The sequence below is a fragment of the Simochromis diagramma genome, unplaced genomic scaffold (assembly GCF_900408965.1).
Source record: "Simochromis diagramma unplaced genomic scaffold, fSimDia1.1 OVJJ01000618.1, whole genome shotgun sequence".
Classification (NCBI taxonomy): domain Eukaryota; kingdom Metazoa; phylum Chordata; class Actinopteri; order Cichliformes; family Cichlidae; genus Simochromis; species Simochromis diagramma.
In genome coordinates this window covers 11,520,333-11,543,807 of record NW_024387423.1, presented here as the reverse complement: position 1 = coordinate 11,543,807, position 23,475 = coordinate 11,520,333, and the positions used below count along the sequence as shown (strand labels likewise).

At 40.6% G+C, this 23,475-nt stretch overlaps 3 protein-coding genes across 7 annotated transcripts in view; 2 read left to right on the top strand and 1 right to left on the bottom strand.

Moving 5' to 3' along the window:
• Positions 1-1,667: 1,667 nt before the first annotated feature.
• LOC120722238 (xylose isomerase-like) lies at positions 1,668-8,703 on the top strand. Its single transcript, XM_040013148.1, has 18 exons — positions 1,668-1,774; positions 2,115-2,234; positions 2,309-2,484; positions 2,757-2,828; positions 3,338-3,446; positions 4,018-4,094; positions 4,479-4,551; positions 4,717-4,829; positions 4,903-4,928; positions 5,749-5,886; positions 6,017-6,126; positions 6,215-6,307; positions 6,398-6,481; positions 6,566-6,680; positions 6,783-6,888; positions 8,034-8,216; positions 8,298-8,372; positions 8,455-8,703. Exons 2-18 carry the CDS (start codon positions 2,117-2,119, stop codon positions 8,536-8,538), a joined length of 1,752 nt encoding a protein of 583 aa, XP_039869082.1. The 5' UTR covers positions 1,668-1,774; positions 2,115-2,116; the 3' UTR covers positions 8,539-8,703.
• A 1,522-nt stretch (positions 8,704-10,225) lies between these two features.
• sqlea (squalene epoxidase a) lies at positions 10,226-17,517 on the top strand. The gene is made up of 11 exons (XM_040013149.1): positions 10,226-10,504; positions 11,293-11,551; positions 12,787-12,964; positions 13,247-13,343; positions 13,469-13,582; positions 14,136-14,307; positions 14,798-14,893; positions 15,261-15,403; positions 15,679-15,775; positions 15,914-16,001; positions 16,466-17,517. The coding sequence occupies exons 1-11, from the start codon at positions 10,226-10,228 to the stop codon at positions 16,656-16,658; spliced, it is 1,716 nt and encodes a 571-aa protein (XP_039869083.1). The 3' UTR covers positions 16,659-17,517.
• A 625-nt stretch (positions 17,518-18,142) lies between these two features.
• The window catches only part of oxr1a (oxidation resistance 1a), a 168,129-nt gene continuing 162,796 nt past the window's right edge, over positions 18,143-23,475 (bottom strand). For all 5 annotated transcript variants that reach the window (XM_040013142.1, XM_040013145.1, XM_040013144.1 and 2 more), the window contains 4 exons: positions 21,665-21,817; positions 21,466-21,561; positions 20,695-20,768; positions 18,143-20,263 (listed from right to left, as the gene is read on the bottom strand). In XM_040013142.1, the coding sequence (XP_039869076.1) occupies positions 20,128-20,263; positions 20,695-20,768; positions 21,466-21,561; positions 21,665-21,817 (459 nt within the window). In that variant the 3' untranslated portion in view covers positions 18,143-20,127. The remainder of the gene's footprint in view (positions 20,264-20,694; positions 20,769-21,465; positions 21,562-21,664; positions 21,818-23,475) is intronic.

Sequence of the window (23,475 nt, the reverse complement as noted above, 5' to 3'; positions counted from 1 at the left end):
TTTCCTCAACCTGCAAGTAAACACACTCATCTGCTATTATTAGTTCGGGGATTTTCAATCATTGGCAAGTGCTAAAGCATGCCTAAATTTCATCAGAGTAATAGTAGGAATAAAACTACTGTAAACTTGTCTGTACAAACTTGTCTACTGATGACAGTATAGGTTACAACAAAAACAGGTTTAAATGTCCAGTTCTAGATGTTACAGTGCAGGCACGCAAAGGTGTTGCATGCTTCAGCAGCGCTGCTCGTCATTAATGTATAAAACATTTGTAGCTGTCCCTGAAAGAAGAAAAAGAGGTAACTTCATGATACATATCTGTGGTGCTGATTTAAAACACATTTTACCTGAAACACTGGCAAGCAAATGTAAAAATTGCTCTGATAATGCGAGGTTATTTATGTGACTTAAAAAGCGTTTGCTTATCCACCTTTGTTCTCTCAACAGCACCAAGAACATAAGCTAATCACTAGAGAATATTAGCTTATTTTAGCTTTTTAGCTAATTCTAGCCACAAGTCAGGTGATACATCACTTGTTGGCAGCCAAGGAGCTGATGTACTTTATTAGTTTCCTATTTTGGTTGAATTCAGCGTCACTGTGTGTTTATAGTACAGCACAGTTCCACTGAGCAACAATGATGTTGAAGGTAAATGTCTATAAATATCTACCTGACTGTCATTATTTCTGTAGGAAATAGGGATGAGTAAAGCTACCATAGTGATAAAAACTAATATTTGACTGAATGGGACTTTAATCCAGTGACTGAGTCCACATCCCTCTGACAGAAATGAACATTAAACTTATTTCTGTAACCTGGTTGTTTTCTTAGCCAGTTTTTGTCTCTGATGCAGATTGTTTGGGGTTTTTTGTTGTTGTTTTGTTATGTTTTTTGAAGAAACTGCTTTTCAGATACATTTTTTTTCTGTGCAGTCTGGCATTCTTCCTGCTGCTGCCATTAAATGGCATGCCGTTGGGCAAAAGTGTGCCACTTTCAGCAGCAGTGAGGGCGACCTGTCATGTCATATGTTTAGTCCACCAATGATTTCTCAAGTTTCATAGGATCTTCTCACTCTCCTGTTAGTTCTACGATATTTATGTTTTCTCTGCACTTTCAACACTGGCTGAACTGATGGTTACACACTCACTCATCCTTTATGTATGAGCAATAAACGTGTAAGGAAAGAAAAACAAGATTTGGAAGCACTGTGTTGCTTGGATTATATTTTTATTGTCTATTATTATATTACTATTGGCCTATGAATGTGTAAGCATTTGCGCTATAGTGGGCTTCAAGTAGCAGTGCTAAAAAGATGGACGATGGATACCTTGCAATTCTACCCCTCCGGGAAATGCAGATGTTGTAATGTTTCCAATTTAAGAGAATATGAACGCTTCTTGTTTGTTATTCCCACTCCCTGCCAGTTGGTGGCGGTAAAGCACCATTTCGTTTTAGCCATCAAAAAGAACAAGTGGTTTCTGTAGTTGTTCATGTAAAAAAAGGGACGGGGCGGATATAGTAGAAAGAAAAATGAATGAATTTGTTTCACTAATTCTCTTTACAGGTTATAAAATTTACAACTGCCACTTAAAATGTGCAAACCTTCATCTGCAGCGATGATGCGGTTGTGTTCTGATAATCCATCCTACCTGACAAACCATCCTATCCACTGCTTCTGCGCATGAGCTGCGCATGCGCACAACACAAAACCGGAATTTTCAGGGATAGCGTCCGCCTGTAATTTCATGCTACGTTTTTGATATTTGGAAAATAGGTAAGTATTGATACTTTATTGCCGTGGATACTTGATTTTTTTAAGCCATTGTGAATGTTTGTTAATTTTAAAGTGAACGTGCTGTCTGCGTTTTCCACAAAATTATCGAATTTGCAGCTTCGGTTTCAAGTCAGTCTAGTTTCAAGTCATGATTTAAGCTTGTACACATATGATGTTATCTAGAAAGTTAGAAAGTTTGCAGTGCATTCTTGCTGAGTGATAAGACCGTTATATTCTGTTAAGTCTACTTAGGTAATGTGGTTATTTAATAGGTTAAATTGTATGCATTGTTTGCTGCACATATTGAAGCTCAAAAGAAAATGTCTGTTTACGTTTGTAGATATGGAGAAGAAATGGGAAGAGATATACTCGTTCCTTTCTGCTGGGTCCTACCCTTCAGAATATGACAAGGCTCAGAGGCAAAACCTCAGAAGATATGCCTCAAAATTCAAACTGAATGGTCAGTAATTTTTTGTTAATATTAACAAATCACATATTTGGTTAAATACATTGTAAATAGTTTTTTTTCTGTAGATGGAGAACTCTTTTTTGGAACCAGAAGAGTAGTTAAAACCAAGGACGATGCCAGGAGGATCTTTCATGAGTTTCATTCATGTCCAATAGGAGGACACACTGGCATACAGAAAACGCTAGCAGCAGTGTGTTCCGGATTTTACTGGTTTAGTATGACGGTTGACATTAAAAATTGGGTATGTATTAACTGTTTGTGTTGTAGTTAAATAGTGTTTAAAATCAGCAATTTTTTTATTAGCAACTAAAAGACAAACAGTACATTAGCAAAACAGAAATAAATATGTTTAAGTAATTACATTACATTAATAACCTGTAGACCTGGCAGAGATTTTAAGACATCCATATCAAGTACTGTTGCTAGATTGATTGATTTTCAGAGAAAACGCCATTAAGTAATTTTATTACATAAGAATAAAAACTCATACTTTATAAATATTTTATCTTAAAGATTCTGGAATGTGACCAGTGTCAAAAAGATGGGAACCCACTGGCTGCTGTGCAGCCGTTGCAGTGTATTAAGGTAAATATTATGCCCCTTTTCCACTATAGTACTGTATACTTTATATAGGTAAAAGTTCATAGATGACATTATAAGTCTGTGTGACTAAAATGTGTTAGAACCTAAAGCCAGGTATATAATTGTTCAAGTAACCCTGACATTTGTCAGCATGCAGTCTCAAAATGTCTTATTTTGTACAGATGTACAAGTGGCACTTAAAATGCACTCTATATCCAATAGTTGCATCACTTTGTGACCATTATGAAGTTTTTTTGACTCATTAAAGCTAGATAAAACCTTGACCAGTGAATGAAAAATAAATTGATGTCCAAATGAACAGTGCGCCCATTTTGCAGTGTGACTGTGAACAAGCAAAACATGTAGATTCAAATTCAAAGACGATACGGGTCGCCACATCCGGATGTAATTATATATATCACTGTTTTCAAATAATATGCACCGATAATAGTTAAGGTAATTTTGGTATTGGACGAACTTTTGCTGAATCTTGAAAACCTGTACATGTTCAGAGGCCGCGTAGTGGAACCAACGAGGGAGGAAGACAAAAGAAATTAGCGCCTGCTGGCAGGGCTCGTAGTGCGGACCGAAAAATGGCAGCGCAGGAGAAGTTCTTTGCAGGTAAACAGAAATTTTGGAAACGGTAAAGTGTGTGTGAGGGAGGGAGGCCAAAAGGGTTTATAGACCTTAAAGCTTAGTGTCCTGCTGCAGTCTGTGGTCTTTTACCACTTTTATATGATCTTCACTCTGAGTTAAATAACTTGTTTAAAAATGTATTTCTTCCCATCTTCCCAAGATGAATAATAATAATAATGAACTACCAGAACAGAGATCACAAAGTACTTTGGCAAACAGACAAAAGGAATACTCACAGGGAACAATTTAAACAAATAGACGATGCCTGCACAAATATAATTAAAAAAGAAAAAAACAATTAAAAATGTAAATAAATCAATGAAAGGTTAGATGCAGGCAATAAGAAAGGTAACTGAAATATGATAACAAGAAGATAAAAGATAAAATGGAATCATGTAAAAACAAGTCTGTAAAATGTGTTTTACATGTGATTTGATGGCAGTAACTAAATCTGTGAGCCTTTTTATCCTCAGGCTGGTCTTTCCAAAGTTAATATTGAAAGAGCTGTCACTCCTTAGGATGTTTTAAAACAAATATTAAAAAACATGTTGCACAGGAATTCCCAAGATCCAGTATAAACCCGACGCTGGACCTGGTGATGTCATGTGTTTTAAACACTACAGTGCAGAAGAGGTAGGTGAGAGACTCACACACACACAGATATGTCAAGCAGAATTGGGGGTAGAAAACCAAAGTGGGCAAATAATTGGAATTTGATGTAATTATTTCTTGTTTGTTATTAAAGTGGGGCATTAATAATGGCATGCTCCAGGACACACTGTTTCAAAATCCAATTAACTGCACAGTACAACCTAAACTGCTTTATCTATGCAGATGTTTTTAGTCGTCTTAGTTTGATATTGGAAAAAATCATAATGTCAGCTGTACATTTTTGCTCCGGGGCCACTCAGGAGGTTAATACAATCACATGCTGACCTAACTCTGTTTGTGTCATGGTTTTGACTGCACAGTTAGAGTTGTGTGAGGCTGTGTGGAGCTCGGTGTTCCTGTGTGCAGGTGCTGATGGGGAGGACGATGGAGGACTGGTTGAGGTTTTCAGTCTGCTACTGGCACTCTTTCTGTGGACCGGGTAATGTTGCGATTTAGCCAACACTCGTGCAAGTCATTAAACAGTCTGAGGGTCGATGGTTACAAATGTGCCCTGCAGGCTTTGACTCATGCACACATAAACAGTTTTACTTTTCTCAGATCAGCACATCTCCTTTGTAATATTGCCTTGTTTTCTGTTTGGTAGGTGCCGGTCCTTTTGGAGTTCCAACCCACCACCGGCTCTGGAATAAAGGGTCTCCTATGAAATCAGCCAGGAAGCGACTCTGTGCAGCCTTTGAGTTTTTCACCAAGCTTGGAGTGAGGCTTTTAATATCTCAGAGCTGATCAGATCACAGTATAATTCCTCATTGACGTCTGTTTGTTTTCACAGGTAAAATATTACACTTTCCATGACAGGTAAGAAAGCTGAAGTTATCTTGATTTCACCCTGACCTGACAAAGTTCTGGTGGAATGTAGAAGAACATAATGTACCATGTTTATGGGGTGCATATAGTTATACATTGAATTCATGAGAAATAGCCAGTGCAGTCTGGGCTGTAGTTTTCTTCAGATATACTTAGAACTACCAGGATGCTTTGATTAGGCTTAAAATATGGTTGGAACTTCATCCATGTCACAATTATGGACAGACACAAACTCAGCTCTTACATGGCATGGACATCTGAGTTTGGGAATGCAATAACTTGAGAATGAGGTGAGATAGGATTTTCACATTCATTCCAAAGGTGCATCTACTAACAATCAGAAGAGTTTCAGTCTCGCTGGCCTTGAATTCAAGGTCAGAGGTCAGGTTTTCTCAAAATGACCTAACATTATCTAATTTATACTGTAGGTGCATCTACGATGAGGCTGAGGGGTAGCACTGGCAGCCACCAGTATTTTTGTAGACCTGCTTCTGCACACTACCATCATGATTTTAAAATGAAAAGGTCCTGATGTGACTAAAGTGCAGACTTTCAGTTTTAATTGAAGGGTTTTAACAAAAGTATTGCATTAACTATATGAGGATTACGAACATTTTTATCCACATTCCCTCATTATCTACAGTATAATCACCTCATATGCTTTTATTTCTACATGTTTTCTGCGACAATTTTATGTATAATTGTACGGTCTGGGAGATAAGAGGGTGTTTTCACTCAGTGGTAATAGTATCTGTATACTGTATTATTCTGGTGCTCTGAAATTGAGTGCTTAGCCCTGTGCCCCCGACAGAGACATTGCCCCTGAGGGCTCCACGCTGGAGGAGTCCAACCGCAATCTGGATGAAATAACAGACCTGGCTCTCAAGCTACAGAACCAGACTGGAGTGAAGTTGCTGTGGATCACCTGTAACCTCTTTACTCACTTAAGGTTAACACTGTAGTCATACCTTAAACCTCACTTTTTTCTTTTTTTGTTAAACCTGAGTTTCAGGAGCACAGAAAGTTATGAATGGTTCAGTCAGTTATGCAGATTTCTGTCTATAAACATCATACTACAGGTACATGAATGGTGCAGCCACTAACCCTGACTGCCATGTGCTGGCCTATGCTGGTGCTCAGGTGAAAAAAAGTCTGGAAATCGCCAAGAAGCTGGGTGCAGAAAACTTTGGTATGATGGATTTGATGGTTACGATCTTGTAATGTTATGACTCTTCTGTGTAAGTGGCGCTTTAATCGGCACATTTTTGGCTTTTTAGTTTTTTGGGGAGGAAGAGGTTTCCACTCCATCCATAACACTGATGTTGCTGTTGAACTCAATCACATGGCCATCTTCTTCAAAATGGCTGTCAGTAAGTGTGCACGTGAACAGCAGACAGGCTTTGAGTTTCGAGTTTGTCAGCTGTGTCTGCTCTGATTCATGTCTGCGTGTTTGTCTGCAGACTACAAAGAGAAGATTGGGTTGAGTTGTCAGTTTCTGATTGCGCCCCAACAAAAGGAGCCCAGCAAACAACAGTATGATTACGGTGAGGCTTCCAAAGCTCATCATAAAGTAACCTAAGCCAATATGCTTCTTCAGTGTTGCATCTTATGTCTGTTGTTTTCTGTAGATGCTATGAGTCTTATAGGATTCCTAAAGCATTTTGGTTTGGACAGTGACTTTAAGTTAAAAATTGAGCCCAACCACACCACTCTAGGAGGACACGATATTGTCATGGCATCTGCGTGAGTCACTCTCTTGTGAAGTAACCGAAGTCTAACTTTGTAGCATGTTCATGCTTTTTGTTTGTTTTGTTTTTTTAATCATTCTTGCTTGCTGGTGCACAGTTTTGGGATGCTGGGATCGATTGACTCCAACACAGGCTATCCTTACCTGGGGTGGGACACAGATCCGTGCCCCCTGGACATCAGGAACACCACCTTGGTCATGAAAGTAAGCTAACTAAATATATAATGGTTTATTTAAAGTGATGTTAGTCAATATAAGTTAAGTTTGCTATATTTTAGGTGAAATTTACAAGATTTGGTAAACTGCAGCAGTTGGAATGATTAAATAGGTGGTTACACTTTCTTGATGCCTCGCATGTACAACAATATACAACAAATATAAATCCAGCGATCACTCTTCCTTTAGAGGTAGTGTAGGTTGGTTGGGGTCCAGTAAAAATATGTATTACTATTAGCTGAGTCCTCTGTTCGCTAGCTGGCTGCTGACTGGAAATTTCTGTCAGGCAGGCACTTTTCTTCCTTCCTCATTAGGAAAGTGTAGAAAAAGTCTTTAGCAGCTAAGTGCTGTGGCATGTTTATTGTTAGCTAGGTAGTTGCTAGCTTTATAATCTGATTTGTGCTTGGCAGATGGCATACAGTAATGCTCATCAAAAAAATTGGTTTGCCTGCCTCTGATAAAATGAAATTCTAAGTAAATGTTGCAGACTGGACAGAAGATGACAGTAATTTGAGAGCTTATTAGGTTGGTTGTTGATTTGGCTACTTGGAGCAGTAGCCAGTGTTTTTTTTTAATCTCTTCCAGTGTTGCCTGGCTACAAGTGAATATCTGATGATTGCGATCCATATTGACCGTTTAGTGTGAAACTAAAGCCTACTCAAAGGTGATTGGTCAACAGAACTCTGGTCACTTACAATAGTATATTATTAGAAAATGACCAGAAAGCTTCCAGTACCAGAGATTACCTAGTGCAGTCTGTGTTGAAGCTTGGCATGTGCATTACTGGCAGTGAACCTTTTTCATATAATACATTAGTACTGGACAACAAGCCAATATTTAACATTAGCTATGCATTGCTGGGTCCCCACAATATGACATTTACTCTTTATGTCTAAATCTATGTGAGCTCAAAACAATAAAAATTCTAAAACTGCACTTTACGAGTTACTATGGCTAGTTTAGATGAATCAATCATTAATCTAGCATCTGTTAGAATGATGCTAGATTAGATTAAAACAAAGCTTGGCTTGGATGAATTGGATGAAAAAGGATAAATTTTTAGATCAATGGTTTCACTGTTAATAACATTAGATGAGAGATAATCGAACTTCCTCGTTCCTCTGTGTGTCCAGGTGATTGTTGAACAAGGCGGCCTGCATCCAGGAGGATTGAACTTTGTTGCAAAGGCGCACAGAGAATCCACTGACCTCGAGGACCTGTTCATTAGTCACATCAGAGTCATGGACGCCTTTGCAAGAGGACTCAGGAACGCCGTTCACATCATTGAGGATGGGGTTATTGCTAGTATGATGCAGGTATGTGTGCAGCTACTTGAGCGTAAAGTATACTTTAATAATATTAATAGGAAAATGCAAGTTATGTGTAATGTTAAACAGGAGCGGTACTCAAGCTTTAGTCACGGCCTCGGACAGAAGGTGGAGAATGGTACTGCCACCTTAGAGGAGATGGAGGTAAGACTCAGCTTGAGCTTATATTTAAACTGGAGTTTATATTTGTAGCAACTCTACATGATGGGTCTTTTTGTTATTTCAGGATTTCATCAAGCAGAACGGTGAGCCAGAAATAACATCAGGGAAGCAAGAAAAGTATGAGTCCGTCTTTAACCACTACGTATGATCAAAACACCTCTGCATATGCAGCATTGGCCGTCAGGTGATGCCTTACTTGTAGGAAAGCCCACTCATTTTCAACACTGTACTTTATTTAGTCCTGTCATGCATTTGTAGTCACGCAAACTTTTGAAGTGACACTTAAATTCAATAAAAATGTTGTCAATATGTGTTTGAGGAGTTGCTGGCATGCGTTATTATTGTCATACACTGTTATTTCATGGTTTCTATAGCACAGTGTGTACCTGGTGAATTTACATTGCTCAGATATATTAATCATTGACTAACAATTTAGTCATTTTATAGATTCAACACTAGTGGAAGTAATATTCAGAGCGTTTAATCACATAAAAATACTAAAATCACACAATAAAAGTATTCATAAGTCTATAAAAACAAAGGCCCCTTCCAGAGCTGAAGCTAACAGCATAAATACCTCTTACCTGTTATGTGTTGGTATAGTTTTTGGACTGATCTAGTAGTTAGTTTCTTGATTAGTTTGAAATATTTAAGAAAAAAGGAGTGAAATAGACACTATTATTAGTCCCAAGTAACACCTTCAGACATTTTTAATTAGCAGTGTTTAAAAAAACACTTCTAGTGAGAAATGCAGCAAATGATTTAGAGGCTGGAGTTATAAAATACTGCGCATTTCTGCATGAAAACAGACTTTAATAAAGATCTAATCTAACATGTGCAGGCTGACTTAGGTGTTTACATGTGAGATGAAGGCATTTTAACTCAGACTGTGTTGTATGTATTAGAACATCACACTTTGTAACTCTTCATATATATTTTTATATATAATTTGAACTCTTACAGACTGAAGCAGCTTTTTAATCCTACCCAAACAAACACGACTCATTATCACAGCTTCTCCAGCTGTGTGATATTGTCGATTTGATTGATCGATTGATTGGATGTGTATTAGTAAACACCGCTAAACAGCGCTGTCTTCAGTAAGAGCTCTCACTCTGCACCTTTTCCAGGATAACAGGGCGTGTGATTCAGGGTTTAAACCTGGACTGTGAAGTACCGCTTTGACGTGAAGACGATCGACGTTAAAAGTCTCACTATGGTGTGTTTTAGTCCAGGCTAGTTATTTGTGATTTACTCCGTACTGGCGGGTTTTCTTATCTGCTCGGGTCAGAGCGCGTGGGCAGCGGTTATGAGTGACGCGGAGCAGGACTCCTGTCCCACATGAACACTCTTTGCTCCCACTCAGCCTCTGAACTGTAGAAAAGAAAGAAAGCGCACCTTTTCCACTGACATCAAATCATACTACCATCCTACTGGACCGCCGTCCAATCAGCAGGCCAGAAGAGGCCCGGTGCCGGCGTGATCAACCAATCAGCTCGTAGCGTGAGCTCTGCTCACCATCACGTCTGTCCTGATTGGAGGGCTGAGCAATGGGAGCGGCGGAATGTGAAAGCAGCCAATCGAAAGTGGTCCGTGTTTGTCATTGTCATAAAATATTCAGCAGCATCACTCCGGCTGTCTGTGACCCGGAGACCATGACTTACAAAGATACCTGCTGGCTCCGGGCTCACTAATTTACTCCAGAGGAACCTAAAAAAAAATATACAATACAACAATTATTATTTGAACCTTTTTGTCAGCCTAAAACTTTTTTTTCTTCTTCCTACTTTTGAACTTTAGCCTTAATTTACTTTTTTGTAAATCAAAAAAAAAAGATGTGGACTTTCCTGGGAATAGCAAGCTTTACGTACCTTTATAAGAAGTCCAACATGGTGTTGAGTTTTGCTCAGAGAGACCTTGCGATGGTTGCAGCCTTATTCTTCACAGCCGGGCTGCTGCTCTCCTATATCGCCTATTTTCACGGCCAGAAGCTCCGAGTCTCTCGGGTGCTTAATTTCTTCCTGAGCAGCCTGTCTTTGTTACCTGTTATCAACCACTTAATCCCCCAAACTGCAACGCCGAGGAGCGAGAAAACAGAGAAGAGCTGCAAGAAGGTAAGACACCTCAGCTGGACTCCTCCAAGTTTAATTATGGGAACAAAGGGACACACGGGGTGATAACAGTCAGAAAACTAGATTCATTTTCTATTCAGGTCAACTTATGTTTTATAGAGAGAGTGAAAAAAATAATCACAGAGATTTAACACAAAGTCGGTTAAACTTGCTTTGTTACTCATGAAGAAGATCAGCAGGTGCCGGATAGGGAATAATCCACCCCCCACCCCACCCAAAATAGAAGAGTTTAAAGGTGGTGGCCCAAACCACTTCTCTTCTTCCTCTCCAGACTTGTTTGTTGCTAGTGTAATTGTCACTGCTGGCGGAATGATAGTGGGGTTGCACAGGTAGCCCAGAACCTTCAGGATGGCAAATTCATACGTGCCTCTACAAAAAGGTTCGCTGTGTCCCCCAGAAAAGCCTCAAGAGTGTGGATGAGGTACCAGGAGACAGCCGCTGTTGGGAGACTTTTGGCCTGAGTTTGAATCCAGCCCCCACTGTCGTGTCATTTTGTTCTCAACAGATTACACGGTGTGAAGATTTTCAGCCTGTTCACCAAGAGCTGGTGTTTAAGTGTCCCCCTCCTCTTTTTTTTTTTTTTTTTTTTTTTGCCTCTTTTTTTTTTGTTTGTTTTTTTGAGCAGCTGTATTGAACTCTTCTTCCCCCCCCCCCCCCCCCCCCCCCCCCTCTCTCTCTTGCTCTCCGCAAAGCCTGGAAGTTTTGAAGTGTGTCTGGTCAGAGCTTATATGACTGTTTTACACCTACATTGAAAGTGTGGTTGTTCTTAGGGCCGGAGAACAAGGAACAGAGTGGAAACGGGCTCCTCCGCCTCACTCGATGCCTCAGCATCTGGCTCACCTGGGGATCGGGACCCGGATGTGGTGATAGTTGGGGCAGGGGTTTTGGGCTCGGCGATGGCGGCCGTCCTGGCCCGGGATGGCAGGAGTGTTACGGTGGTGGAGAGGGACCTGAAGGAGCCGGACAGGATAGTGGGGGAGCTGCTGCAGCCTGGAGGATATAAAGCACTCAGAGAGCTCGGACTGGAAGGTCGGTTACTTCACAAGCACTCACCTGTATGACAGTTTAAGCCTTTCGCCTCGGAAACTATTTTTCAAAAGCAATGAGGTCAAAAGCCGATTATTATTTCTTTCTTTGTGGCTTTAAAATATTTATCATGCCCGTCATATATTTTTGCTTTGCTGTGTTCCCTGAGCGGGCCTCACTGAAAGGTGATATCGCGTATTTCCATACACCTATCAGAATTAAGCAGTAAATTTAAGGTAAAGTTAAGTGAAGATAAAGTTTCACGTCATCATAAAATGTTTCATTTCTTAACCTCCTAAGACCCGAACTCTTCCATGTCATGCATTTTTAATTTCTCTTTGATATTTGGGCTGATTGGGACCTGATGAATGTAAAAACAAAGAATTATCAGATTTTTTTAAACTTAATTTTTGTTTCTAAGATAAATGAGAGCCACATATGAGGATATTTGTTTAAAACTTCGTTAGAACAGTAGTATAATGTCCTTGTAAGTGGATATCAGGCCCTTGTAAACCAAAATTGAGTATTTTTGAACCAAAATTGAGTATTTTGGTCTAAATAACCCAAAATGTGATGTCCTCATAGGGTCCTAGGAGGTTAAAGAAAAGAAAAACAAAGCATAACATGGTTCCAACACCAATACTAGCGCTGATACTAGCGATATTTGGCTCGATCCTCCCACCTTTTAGAGAATAATAAAACTGTTAAAAGACAGAAGAAGATAAAGGAATTTTTTTTTTCATATTTCCCATTTGATCTTCATTTAGTCGTTTTTTCAGCACTCAGCATGATGTTGGCTGGTTACTTTTTGCTGGGGGTCCGTCTAACGTTGTGTTTGGGGCTCCATCTTGCTGTAAATGATACTGTTAGAAACTTAAAGCTGCGGCAGATATTTAGAAAAAGCTGCTGCTTTCCCCTCTCTGTTCTAAACGCACTAGTGTAGAGTATGCATACATGATATGAACTTTTATTAATAAATATAATCCAGCAGCTCCCTCAAAGCTTTATGAAATTATACTTGGAGCAATACTTCTAGATCTCGATGTCACTCTTTAAGGACATCAAATGTATCCTGTCAGTAACTTTGGACTTTCAGTGCGCACCAGTCATTTCAACCTGATCCTGTGTTAGTTGACCCACTGTAGCCACTTTTAACCTTTGCGCCGAGTCATCTGTGGACTAAATAAATAGTGAATATGCGATGTGTAATAGTTATCTGTTTCTGTGTTCGGCTTCAGGTTCAGTGGAGGGTCTGGATGCTCATCTGGTGCACGGCTATGTGATCCACGACATAGACAGTGGCGCCGAGGTGGAGATCCCCTACCCAGAGCAGGAGAAAAACATCCACTGTGGCCGAGCTTTTCATCACGGCCGATTCATCATGGGCCTGAGGAGAGCCGCCATGGCCGAGCCAAAGTAAGCAGAGTCACGAATAAGAAAGATTTTAGGTGCCAAGTGGAAGAATATAGGACCTGCTCTTCTGTCCTACATGATTGCTCTGAGTAATAATAAGAACCTTGGTTTACTCACTGTATGTCTTTATACACAATGACAGACTTTCAGTTAGAGAGATTTAACATTCAGCTAAATCAGAGACACATATTGCGCTTAAGGAGTCAGTCTTTACTTTTCTATGATCTCTCTGCTCTGTGGGCAGGAAAGTCCAGACGTTTCTAACTGTCTAATTGCGCCCCCTAGTGTCACATTCATAGAAGGCACCGTGACCAGTTTGCAGGAAGAGGACGGCTGCGTAACTGGAGTCCAGTACAAGGATAAAGAAACTGGAGACATCAAGGTGAGAAGAGGGAGCTCAGTGGTACCAGCAGAACTGTTAGACACCGCCTCGTGTTTCCCTCTCGCCTTGCTGAAAGAAATACCGTATTTACATCAGAGGGTGTGTGATGACTGTGTGTCCCGCAGGAGGTCCACGCGGCTTTGACTGTGGTGGCCGACGGCTGCTTCTCCAAATTCAGAAAGAGCTTGGTGTCCGGGAAGGCTCGCATCTCCTCTCACTTTGTTGGATGCCTGATGAAGGTACGTGGAGCTCAGGCTGAAAGAGTGACGCGCTGAAATGTGTTCTGTTACTGATGAATCCTATTCATTTTTTCCCCCAAGAGTATATTTTTCAATTTTAAAACAAGAATTACAAATCACACAAAGGTGCACGAAACTAGCAGAAGATGAAAAGCAGTCTGCAACCAGCTGTAAGAAACTGTTGTGACTGCCTTTCCATTAGAGCTCCCACAGAAAACTGAAAACAACGTCCCAGAACTGTAAAACTCATAACCAAAACTTTTAGGGGTGTAGGGTGGGGTCATGTTGGCAATCCATGAAAATATGGCATACATCCTCCCAAGGTCTTCAAGGTAGCCCAATGATTTATTGGTTGAAAATCAATGCAAAGCCTTATTACTTCAAACCTTTTACATTTCATACCTGCCTTTCTTTCAAGTTCACCACAAAATATGTTATATTTTTAAAGACTGTATAGTAAAGAGAAATACCTAGTTAGTTAGCATTAATATGTAGTATAATAATAATATATGATAAACAATAATAATAATGAATCCACCGCTTTTCTCTGCAGGACTGTCCGCAGTTTAAGGCAAACCACGCTGAGCTGGTCCTGGCCAATCCCAGCCCAGTGCTCATCTACCAGATCTCCTCCTCTCAAACCAGAGTTCTCGTGGATATCAGGGGGGAGATGCCTCGTAACCTGCCAGAGTACATGGCTGAGAAAATCTACCCACAGCTGCCAGGTGAATGATAAAGAATTTATTTATTCTTGAAGGGTTGTGTCTTTGTGTGACAATCCCTGATAAGCAGAGAGAGAAGAGAGAAAAAAAGCACTGCTGAGTGACAAATGAAGGTTATGTGAAGATCAGAACAGTCAGACCGTGGTGCCAGAAGCAGGAAACCATTCAGAGTGCTGCTGGTGAGGAGAAGGTGCGCACCTCCCAGGAAGCTGCAGTCGACAGAACTGACATTCACGGTGTGCTCTGCTATTCAGCTGAAATATCAAAGCCACAGTATTAAAGCAGCCACCCCAGTAACCTTGACACAGGTCCAGCTGGAATGCTGGAGTCAGGCTCACTGATGAATTGATAAATGTACATTCAGAAACCAAAAAAAAGCTTTTTCTTTTTTTTTTCCCCTGTGCATGTGCGCAGCGTGCACCTTTGGGCTTTCATCCACAGAGCTGGCTCACTGACCGACCTCCTGCATTCTCCCTTTCTCTCCTTCCTTCAGAGCATCTAAAGGAGCCTTTCATGATGGCGCTACAGAACGATCGACTCAGGTCCATGCCTGCCAGCTTCCTACCGCCCTCCCCTGTCAACAAGCCAGGTACTGAAGTGTTATTGACTGACTGATTTCTGCTGGAGGTGGCCCGAGGTGTGTTTGTGATTTTGTGATTATGTATGTTTCCGTGTAAGGTGAAAGAAACAAAAGAAAAGAGCTCTTTGGACTAATTAACAGTTCATTTGTATTTGAGGTAAATAAGGATTTTATTGACCTTTTAGGAAACAAGTAGAATCCGGGGTAAGAAAGGCTTAACTTAGAGAAACCATTTTTTTGGAATGCGTCAAAGAGAGACAAGTATAACTCTTAAAGATGTGCTTCGCTTCCAGCTGAGATGTTTGCTAAAGTGCCGAAAATGAAAAAGACCATCTGGAGATAAGATTCGAGACAAACAGCTGTCTGTTGTTCGCAGGCGTGCTCCTCCTGGGTGACGCTTACAACATGAGGCACCCTCTGACGGGAGGAGGGATGAGTGTTGCTCTTAATGACGTTCGCATCTGGAGGAGTCTGCTGAAGAGCATTACCGATCTATATGACGACAGGGCCGTGCTGCAGGTGAGCACACATTTGCTTGCTGTAACTAGAACACCTTTCCCCAAATTCAAAGGATTATTAAAAACAAAACAAAACCGTGTAGTGTATAGTGTAAAAATAACAGAAAGCACATTCATTGATTTGTTTTTTCTAAGTCACATTTTGTGTGACTGCAAGCCGCAGCTATATTTATGCTGTCAGATTTTCTGTGTCCTTTTATTTCCTCTGCTGTTGGTAAGAAGCTGCAGCCCAATGTGTGCAATATCACACTTTTTTTCCCCTCCTCTTCTCAACAGGCAAAGAAAAAATTCCACTGGGAACGCAAGTCATCACATTCTTTTGTGGTGAATGTGTTGGCCCAGGCGCTGTACGAGTTGTTTGCAGCCACTGACAGTGAGTGTCTGCCTGCCTCCGTCTAATGGCACATGAAAAGCACTGATGGAAGATAATAAATGTTGGCTTTTAGTACTAAATTCAAAATCTGCATTAATTTTACTTTGGATTCTCATCCATGTTTTTCCTGTTATTCAGATTCTCTTCATGAGCTGAGAAAGGCCTGCTTCCAGTACTTTAAGCTCGGTGGAGAGTGCGTTGCTGGGCCTATTGGACTCCTCTCAGTGTAAGTGCTAAACGCTTTCCTCCACAGCAAACCAAACTGAACAGAAGAGTTTGACATTTGCGGAAGTTTACCTGGTTGCCTTCACTATCCCTATTCAGTATAGGAATAGTGAGACTTGTGACATGTGACATTACAACAGGTACACTGCTAGCTTAGCCTAGCATAAAAGCTTGTTTCTGCTGTCAGATCCTCCAGAGCTCACACTGCATCTCTTTCAACTGCTGCTGGGAGGTAGTTAATGTCTGATCACATAAAGAGTTTCTCATGTAACACCCAGCAAGTGTTTACATATACTACACATTTATCAGTGAGCTTTAGAGGAATCTGTGTTCAGAGAGCCATGCTGGCTTTTTCCTCACTGCTTCAATTTTGTTTGTCTTTGATCATTTTCAAAATCTAAAAGCACTTTTAGATATACGATTTAGGGGGTTGTAAGTCTGACTTTTTTCTTTTTTTTTGGACAGGTTGTCGCCCAAACCCCTGACCCTTATTGGACACTTCTTTGCCGTGGCGCTGTATGCAATCTACTTCAACTTCAAGTCTGAATCCTGGAGCACCAAACCCCGAGCTTTATTTAAGAGCACAGCCATCCTGTACCGAGCCTGCACAGTCATGTTTCCTCTCATCTACTCTGAAGTCAAGTACCTGGTGTACTAGCAATAAACTGCGGGAACACTTAATGGGCTCAATTGGAAGAAAAAAAGTTGACTTCCTGCTGAAAATGGCACTTTTAGCCAGAATTGTTCTCTTGATGATTTTCTACAATATTCTTCTGCCTTACTGAAGATGGTTCTACATAATGCCTTTTTCAGCTCTGCGGTAGCTTCGTTTTGTGCTCACCCACAGTCTGCCCTGTCTCCCAAGAGGACCGGGGACTACATTAGTGACAGTTATTCCTGCCAAACCTGAATTTGATGAAAATACATTGCCTCTTTTTTTGATGATGCGGTGTTTGGGTAATTTGGACAGTATTTAACGTGAGAATCATTCTGCTTCACTTGAGATCTACTGCACTGATGATGACAGTGTCCTACAGAGGATGTTGTGGAAATTGCCTGTAAATTGCACTTTAAGTGAATCTAGTGTTGTGCCTGTTTTCGCGGAGGAAAAAGTCTAAAGACTGTCAAACTTTGTCTTCTACTGTTTCCCCTTTAAACAAGACTGTTGCTTTAACCTTATTGTTGTAATGCGGGACGTTTTATAAGACATTTATGTTTCTTTACTCTGACTGTGCAGTTATTTGCCAGAAGATTATAATTTCAGAACCCAATAATGATCCCCAAACTGTTTTACTCGTGCTGGATGTCCATAAAGACCTGACACAGCACGAATGAATGCCTCGGGGGACATTTGGATTGTGTGGGACCTGAAACATCAGGAACAAGTATGAAGCATGAAGCTCAGGTATTTGTTTCCTCTGAGCTGACGGACAAGGACTCGAGAAGATTCAGCACTGCTGTTTACCCATGTTTGCCTGTTTTGTTGAAATAAATCAGGACACAATTTTGTCAGTGTATCATTTTTACTGCAACTTAATTTGTCATTTTTTTTTAATACTAAGATGTCTAATAACAAAAAGAGTGACTATACCAAGGACACAAATGGACACTATTAACTGTGATCAGTAGGTGGGGCTCACTCACAGCTGCAGGATCCATCGTAGCAGCACAGCACTTAATATCCATTAGAATATGATGTTTTCAAAATTAAAATGGTGTCACATTTTATTTTATATATAAACTATGTATAAATATACTGTAGGGAGACCAAACCAAGTTTTGTTTATTAAACCAGATCAGAGGGGAGTCCCCTGTGATTTAAAAATACTTGATATGTAAAATTAAAAACTCAAAAACACAGAAATGAATATTGGATTGACTGAATTGGTCAGTCTAGTTGCATAATTTAGCTTTAAAAGTATTTCTCCCCGAGTAGCTGCACCAGGTAACACTGAAACACGATCATGACAAGACAAAGTTTATGATTTTGCATTCGACACGTAGCAACCAATAATCTGAAACTGCATGAGTGTCATTACCACAGTGGCACACTCCAGACAGCAAACACCTGCAACCTTATCCTTATCAATCAGTGCAGCCTTAACCACACGAAAGACAAAAAAATTAAAACAGAAAACAAGGTTAGAACAATTACTTCAGCTTTATTGGTATTTATACATCACTGGTACATCATAGTCTGGTGAAAGAATTGGAAGAATTATCCATATTATTCTTTGTGACTTTCCACGAGGACACGAATACTGGCGTGGAAGACCAGAAAGGGGGGGGGGCGGGAGAAAGCGTCACGGCAAGGGGAGGGTCATGTAATGTACACATGTTCCTTCACCCACCATCATCTGTCTGCATACCTACCTGTACCTACTGGGACTCACCTGGCGGCCAAACATGAGGAGCAAAACCGAAGCCTGCTAACACATTTAACCACATTCAACCCTTCTTCCATCGTGTCATTTTTCCTTTTAGACACAGTAAAAGGGCTTACCCCTGTTGATGTAGGTAGCAGCAAGCTTTCTATTAACAGTTAACATCTTAATGATCTATTTAATAATAATAAAAAAACAAAAACAAAAGGTACTGTACAACTACTGCTAAGAAAACCTAAGAACCTGGCCTTAACGCTTTTACACCAGATTAAAGTGCTAGAAGCAACCCATCAATCCACACTTTATTTTATATATATATATATATATTTATAGCAGTATGTATTTATAGATATCTATCTATCTATATATATATATATATATATATTAGGAACAAATCTACTATTTTAACATTAATTTACAGGGTAATATACATTATATAGTAACAGCTGAAATATCAGCACAAATATAATCACTGTCACACTCAACAGCAAAATATATATATGATTATATAAACATATATAATCATATATACCAATATATAATTGTCATATATGCATGTAAAACAGTTAAACACGTCTCAGGCTCTTCAAACGATACCCAGAAAAAGCAAGTGTGTATCAAGACGTAAAAGCTTTACAAGTCTTCTCTCTTGAAAGAGTGACAGGCGGCGACGAAATTGCCACGACCTGCGGGTTATTTGAGGTCACAGGACAGTTATTTTGCATATTCCACAAATCTATTGCAACACGTTACTGTCTACAAACAGTACAGCCAGCATCCTGCGAGAGGAGCCGGTGTTAGCTGGACTCACACGTACACCCACTGAACAGAACATTACGACGATGGGTGATCTGATTATAGCTATGTGCTTTCAGATGGTGTGCTATGACAGTGAACAACAGGAGGACTACAATACACGATACTCTATAAGTTTAGCCTCAGAGGACAACCAAAAACTGTACTGTACTGTGAAAACACTACCCCGCCCCAAAAAACTACACACACACAGCAAATATTCTCCCTTCTCTGAGTCGAGTGTCATCGTATCCTGCTGCTGATGCGTTTTGTATGCACGTGTTTACCACAAATCAGCACTTGTACTGTTGACAGTCCGCCATCGCCAAGAGGAATGGAATGTGTTCAGGTTGCGTCTCTCCTAACTTTGTCTCCCTTTGTCAAAACTGAGAGCACAGTGAGTAACGTCCTACCGAACCAAGGAGATTTTCGGGGGTCTGATAGGGTGCAGGGGGGTGGGGGACTCCTTGAGGTTCCGTAAAGGTCTAATGCACAATGTGGGGCACCTCTCTCTTCTTGCAGCAGTCCCAAACCTTAGCCACCATCATCTTCACCACCTCTGAATGGAGAGGAGCTCCGACGGTCCTCTTCAGTCACCCCCGCCCCGATTCCCTCCCGTCATTCCTCACATACAGCCTCATATTAGCGACACTTTATTCACTTCCCCCTACTCTGCAAAGATGCTGCACAAGGCTGTAACAAGATACACACAAAGGTCATTTTTCACAAAGAAAAAACAAAAAAGAAAAAGAAAGAAAAGAAAAAGCTCTGTAATAACTGCAGTAGTAACGCACAACAAGCATCCAATAGCTGGCTTCCAGCCTGGGGAGCCCTGGTGATGTGCAGTTAGGTTTGGGACGTTGCCATTGTTCTATAGGACTCCTACTCACTTTTTTTTTTTTGCCCTGTTCCAGGACTTGTTTTTCCCCCCTGTGTTGCACTGTTTGATTATTCAAAAGCCCAAATCTCTATGTCCTGTACATAAAAATCCTCTTTTTTTGAGAGCATAGGGTTCCCAAATGTTTTACAGGAGTGGCTCCTGCCGTGGTAAAGGTCTCCGTCCAGCCACAGGCCAAACTCCCCACTACAGAAGAAAAAAGAAAATACATTAGACAACTTCAAGCCATTTCAGGATCAGCAGTAAAAAGCCTGCGTTTTATCTCAATTTATGCTTTTAACTTGCAGGTGTAAGTGTACTGGGCAAAGTACCAACTGCTCAGTGTGATAGCTAACAAATGGCACATACATATACAAATACAACTTATATTACTGATCGTCACCATGACATCAATTATTTTAATCAAAACAAAAGAACGTTTTATATCTGCATGTGATCTTATGAGCTCCGCAAAAGTGCAAATATCTTAATAACACCATTCTTCTAATGCAGTCCACACTTCTGGACATCAGCAGGCTTGTGTCTACTTTATGTCAATCTGAATTTAAATTTGACATGCTGTCATATTTAATTATGACAAATATGTTGCACCAGGTGTCTGTAGATTTCTGGCTCACCTTCCTCCACCAAAAGCTAAGGAGTCCATATCCCCTTTGATAAAGAACATGTTGTCACCGGTCCACTTGTACACCTGTCCATGATACAACAGAGCACATATTAGAAGATACTGTATGACATATTCAGTGATGATATAAGAGAGAAAGAGAAAATGCAAACTAAAAAACACTTATACAGCATATACCATAAATCACACACATCATATTTTAATTCTGTGTCTGCTGCTGATGTATGAAATAATTTGTCTCTCAAAGCTTTAAACACAACACAAAAGCATATAAAGGTTAAATACCCACCGTGCTAAGTCTCCTATATACACAGCAGGCAAACATGCCTGAGCGGTCCTTCGGAGTGGTTTTTACAGCCACTTCCCATATATAACACAACCATTCTCCTTCTAGGTCTTTGCCAACTCATGAGGGAAATATTTGGCTCCTTAGCTGCTAAATGCTTCTTTCTGTTCACCAACTACTTGCTGACTGACTGGTGCTGAACAGGGAGTGTACACTGGGTTTTAACAGGGCTTTTGGACCAAAAACAGCTGCCTGCTAAAACTGGGAGTGAAGTTACAGAGAACCAAAGCAGTAAAGCTGGTGGCCAGAGAGCTAAAACAAGCTGCTGAAAGCTCTGCAGAGGTGGGGAGAACTGCAGGGTGTGTCGCTATGAGCAAATGCAAACATTGGTTCTCCTCACTCCTCCATTATTGGAGAAGAATATTCATTCAGAAGTGCAAAAAAGTTACAAAATCTAACAGTGACAAAATGTTATACCTCAAACTCTGGATTAAAGGTGAAGAGGAAGGTCTCTCCGGTGCCATAAAAGCCATCGCTGACCTTAAAGGGCTCGGATGCCAGCGCACCAAACACCTGAAGTTATTAAAAAAACAAAACAACAACAACAACAACAAAAAGGTGATCAGTACCATAACAATGTGCCACTGTGGTTAGCTTCTTAAATTTGGGAGCATACCTGGCCGTCGCTGTCTTTAATGACCAGGAGCACCGGGGTGTCCTGGGCCTGCATGGATCTGTACAGCGTCTTAATGCTCATGCCGTGCTTTGCAGTACCAAAGACCAGCGTCCATGGGTACCCGATGGTCCGTGGAGGGAGATTCCTGGCAAGCTGTGTGCGGGGAAAATAAATTTAAAAATACAGAGTTGAAAAAGGAAGGGAAAAAAATGAAAGAAAGAAAATGAAACACAGAAAGGCCACAGCCACCAACGCTCAATTACATCTGTGGTGACCTTTTAACACTCTCTGGCGTTTAAGGAGGAGTAACAGGGCTGAAAACAGTGAGAGCAGTCTCAAGAGAAAGAGAGGCCCAGCAGACCCTGAGAGAGCACGCTGCCCTGCTGCTGACTGACTCGAGGATTAACGGCGGCTGTGGTGTATGGGGAGATAATGCCGACAAGGCGCCGGAGGAGCAGTACAACTTATGTCTCATTTTAATGGACAGATAAAACAGACACTGACTAAAACATGGAATTAAAGTGACAACTTTTTACTGCTATACAGAACAAGGACCTTTAAGTGTTCTGTTCACGCTCAAACAATTCCTCAGTCCCTTTTGGCATTTTTCTTGTTGGATCAGCACTTGCTCCAGTGGTGGAGCTGCAGCAGTCATATAATCAGCAGGCTGGGAATGAAGCCACGATTAGGCGAGGCCTGACTCAGCTCACCTCTGCACTGCTTTGAGCCAGGCCTGAGCCCCGAGCTCTGTCCGCAGGGTGATTAAAGAAAGCTTGCATATTGGCACTCTATTGGTTAATAAGCCAAGTGGGACTAATTTGGAGCTCTGGGTGTGTGTTAACTTGCAGTGCCTGCAAGGCACACAGTACACCTAACAACAACATGAAAGGTTGGTGACTTGGATGTCTGTTTCATGCATTTCTCTTTCATCTTTGTCACCGCTTATTTCTAACTCTTTGCGTTGGCAAGATTAACAAACCAAATCTATCTGAAATCATCCGGAACATAATAAATAAAAGAGAACATGTTGATTCCTGCTTTAAATGAGCAAACTATCCAGTTCATGTTTCAGCGCCTAATGTAAGGCGTCCTGATTTTCAAGTGGCTGTCGTCCTGAGATCACAATTTGTAAGTTAGACCGCCATGAAACTTTACACACGTACTTTACAGCTTAATCAATACTATGATACTGATAACATTTATTAAATCAGCGTTTTTCATGGAAGGAATGTAACATTAACCTGAGGAATGGCCAGGTTATAACCAGTCAAAACTAATGAGATTTCACTACTAAATCCTCACAATAACTTTTATGTTAAAATTCTTATCACCTGCACTAGGAGTCTGGACCTGTACTGACAATATATTTTAAAGCCAATCACCAGCTGGTCACCTGCTCATTTTTACTGGTTACCTAAATTTTAGCTTTAGCATTTTAGCTAGAGTTAAGAAAACATCATCTACTGTGGATCCAACAATTATTTTTTAGATTCTCATCTCTATATGATATTTAGAGAAACAACAATTGCAAGTTTATGTTACTAATGTCCAGGGTGGAACGAAAGCTAATCTACAAAAGAAGTCAAAGCAGCAGTAGCTGACACCCAAAGGTATATTTTAAAGCTTTCGTGTTAGTGTTTAGTTTTCCACTAACTGACAAAGCTTTGAATGGACAGCAGTACTCTCTGTGATGACATCATAAACATTGTAACAGGGATATCGTACAAATGTTGGTCACTGAAAACAAGCACTTGACAAAAATCAGGCGATTTGTTTGTCGGTGCTGTTGCTTCTGCTCAGTGTATCCACCT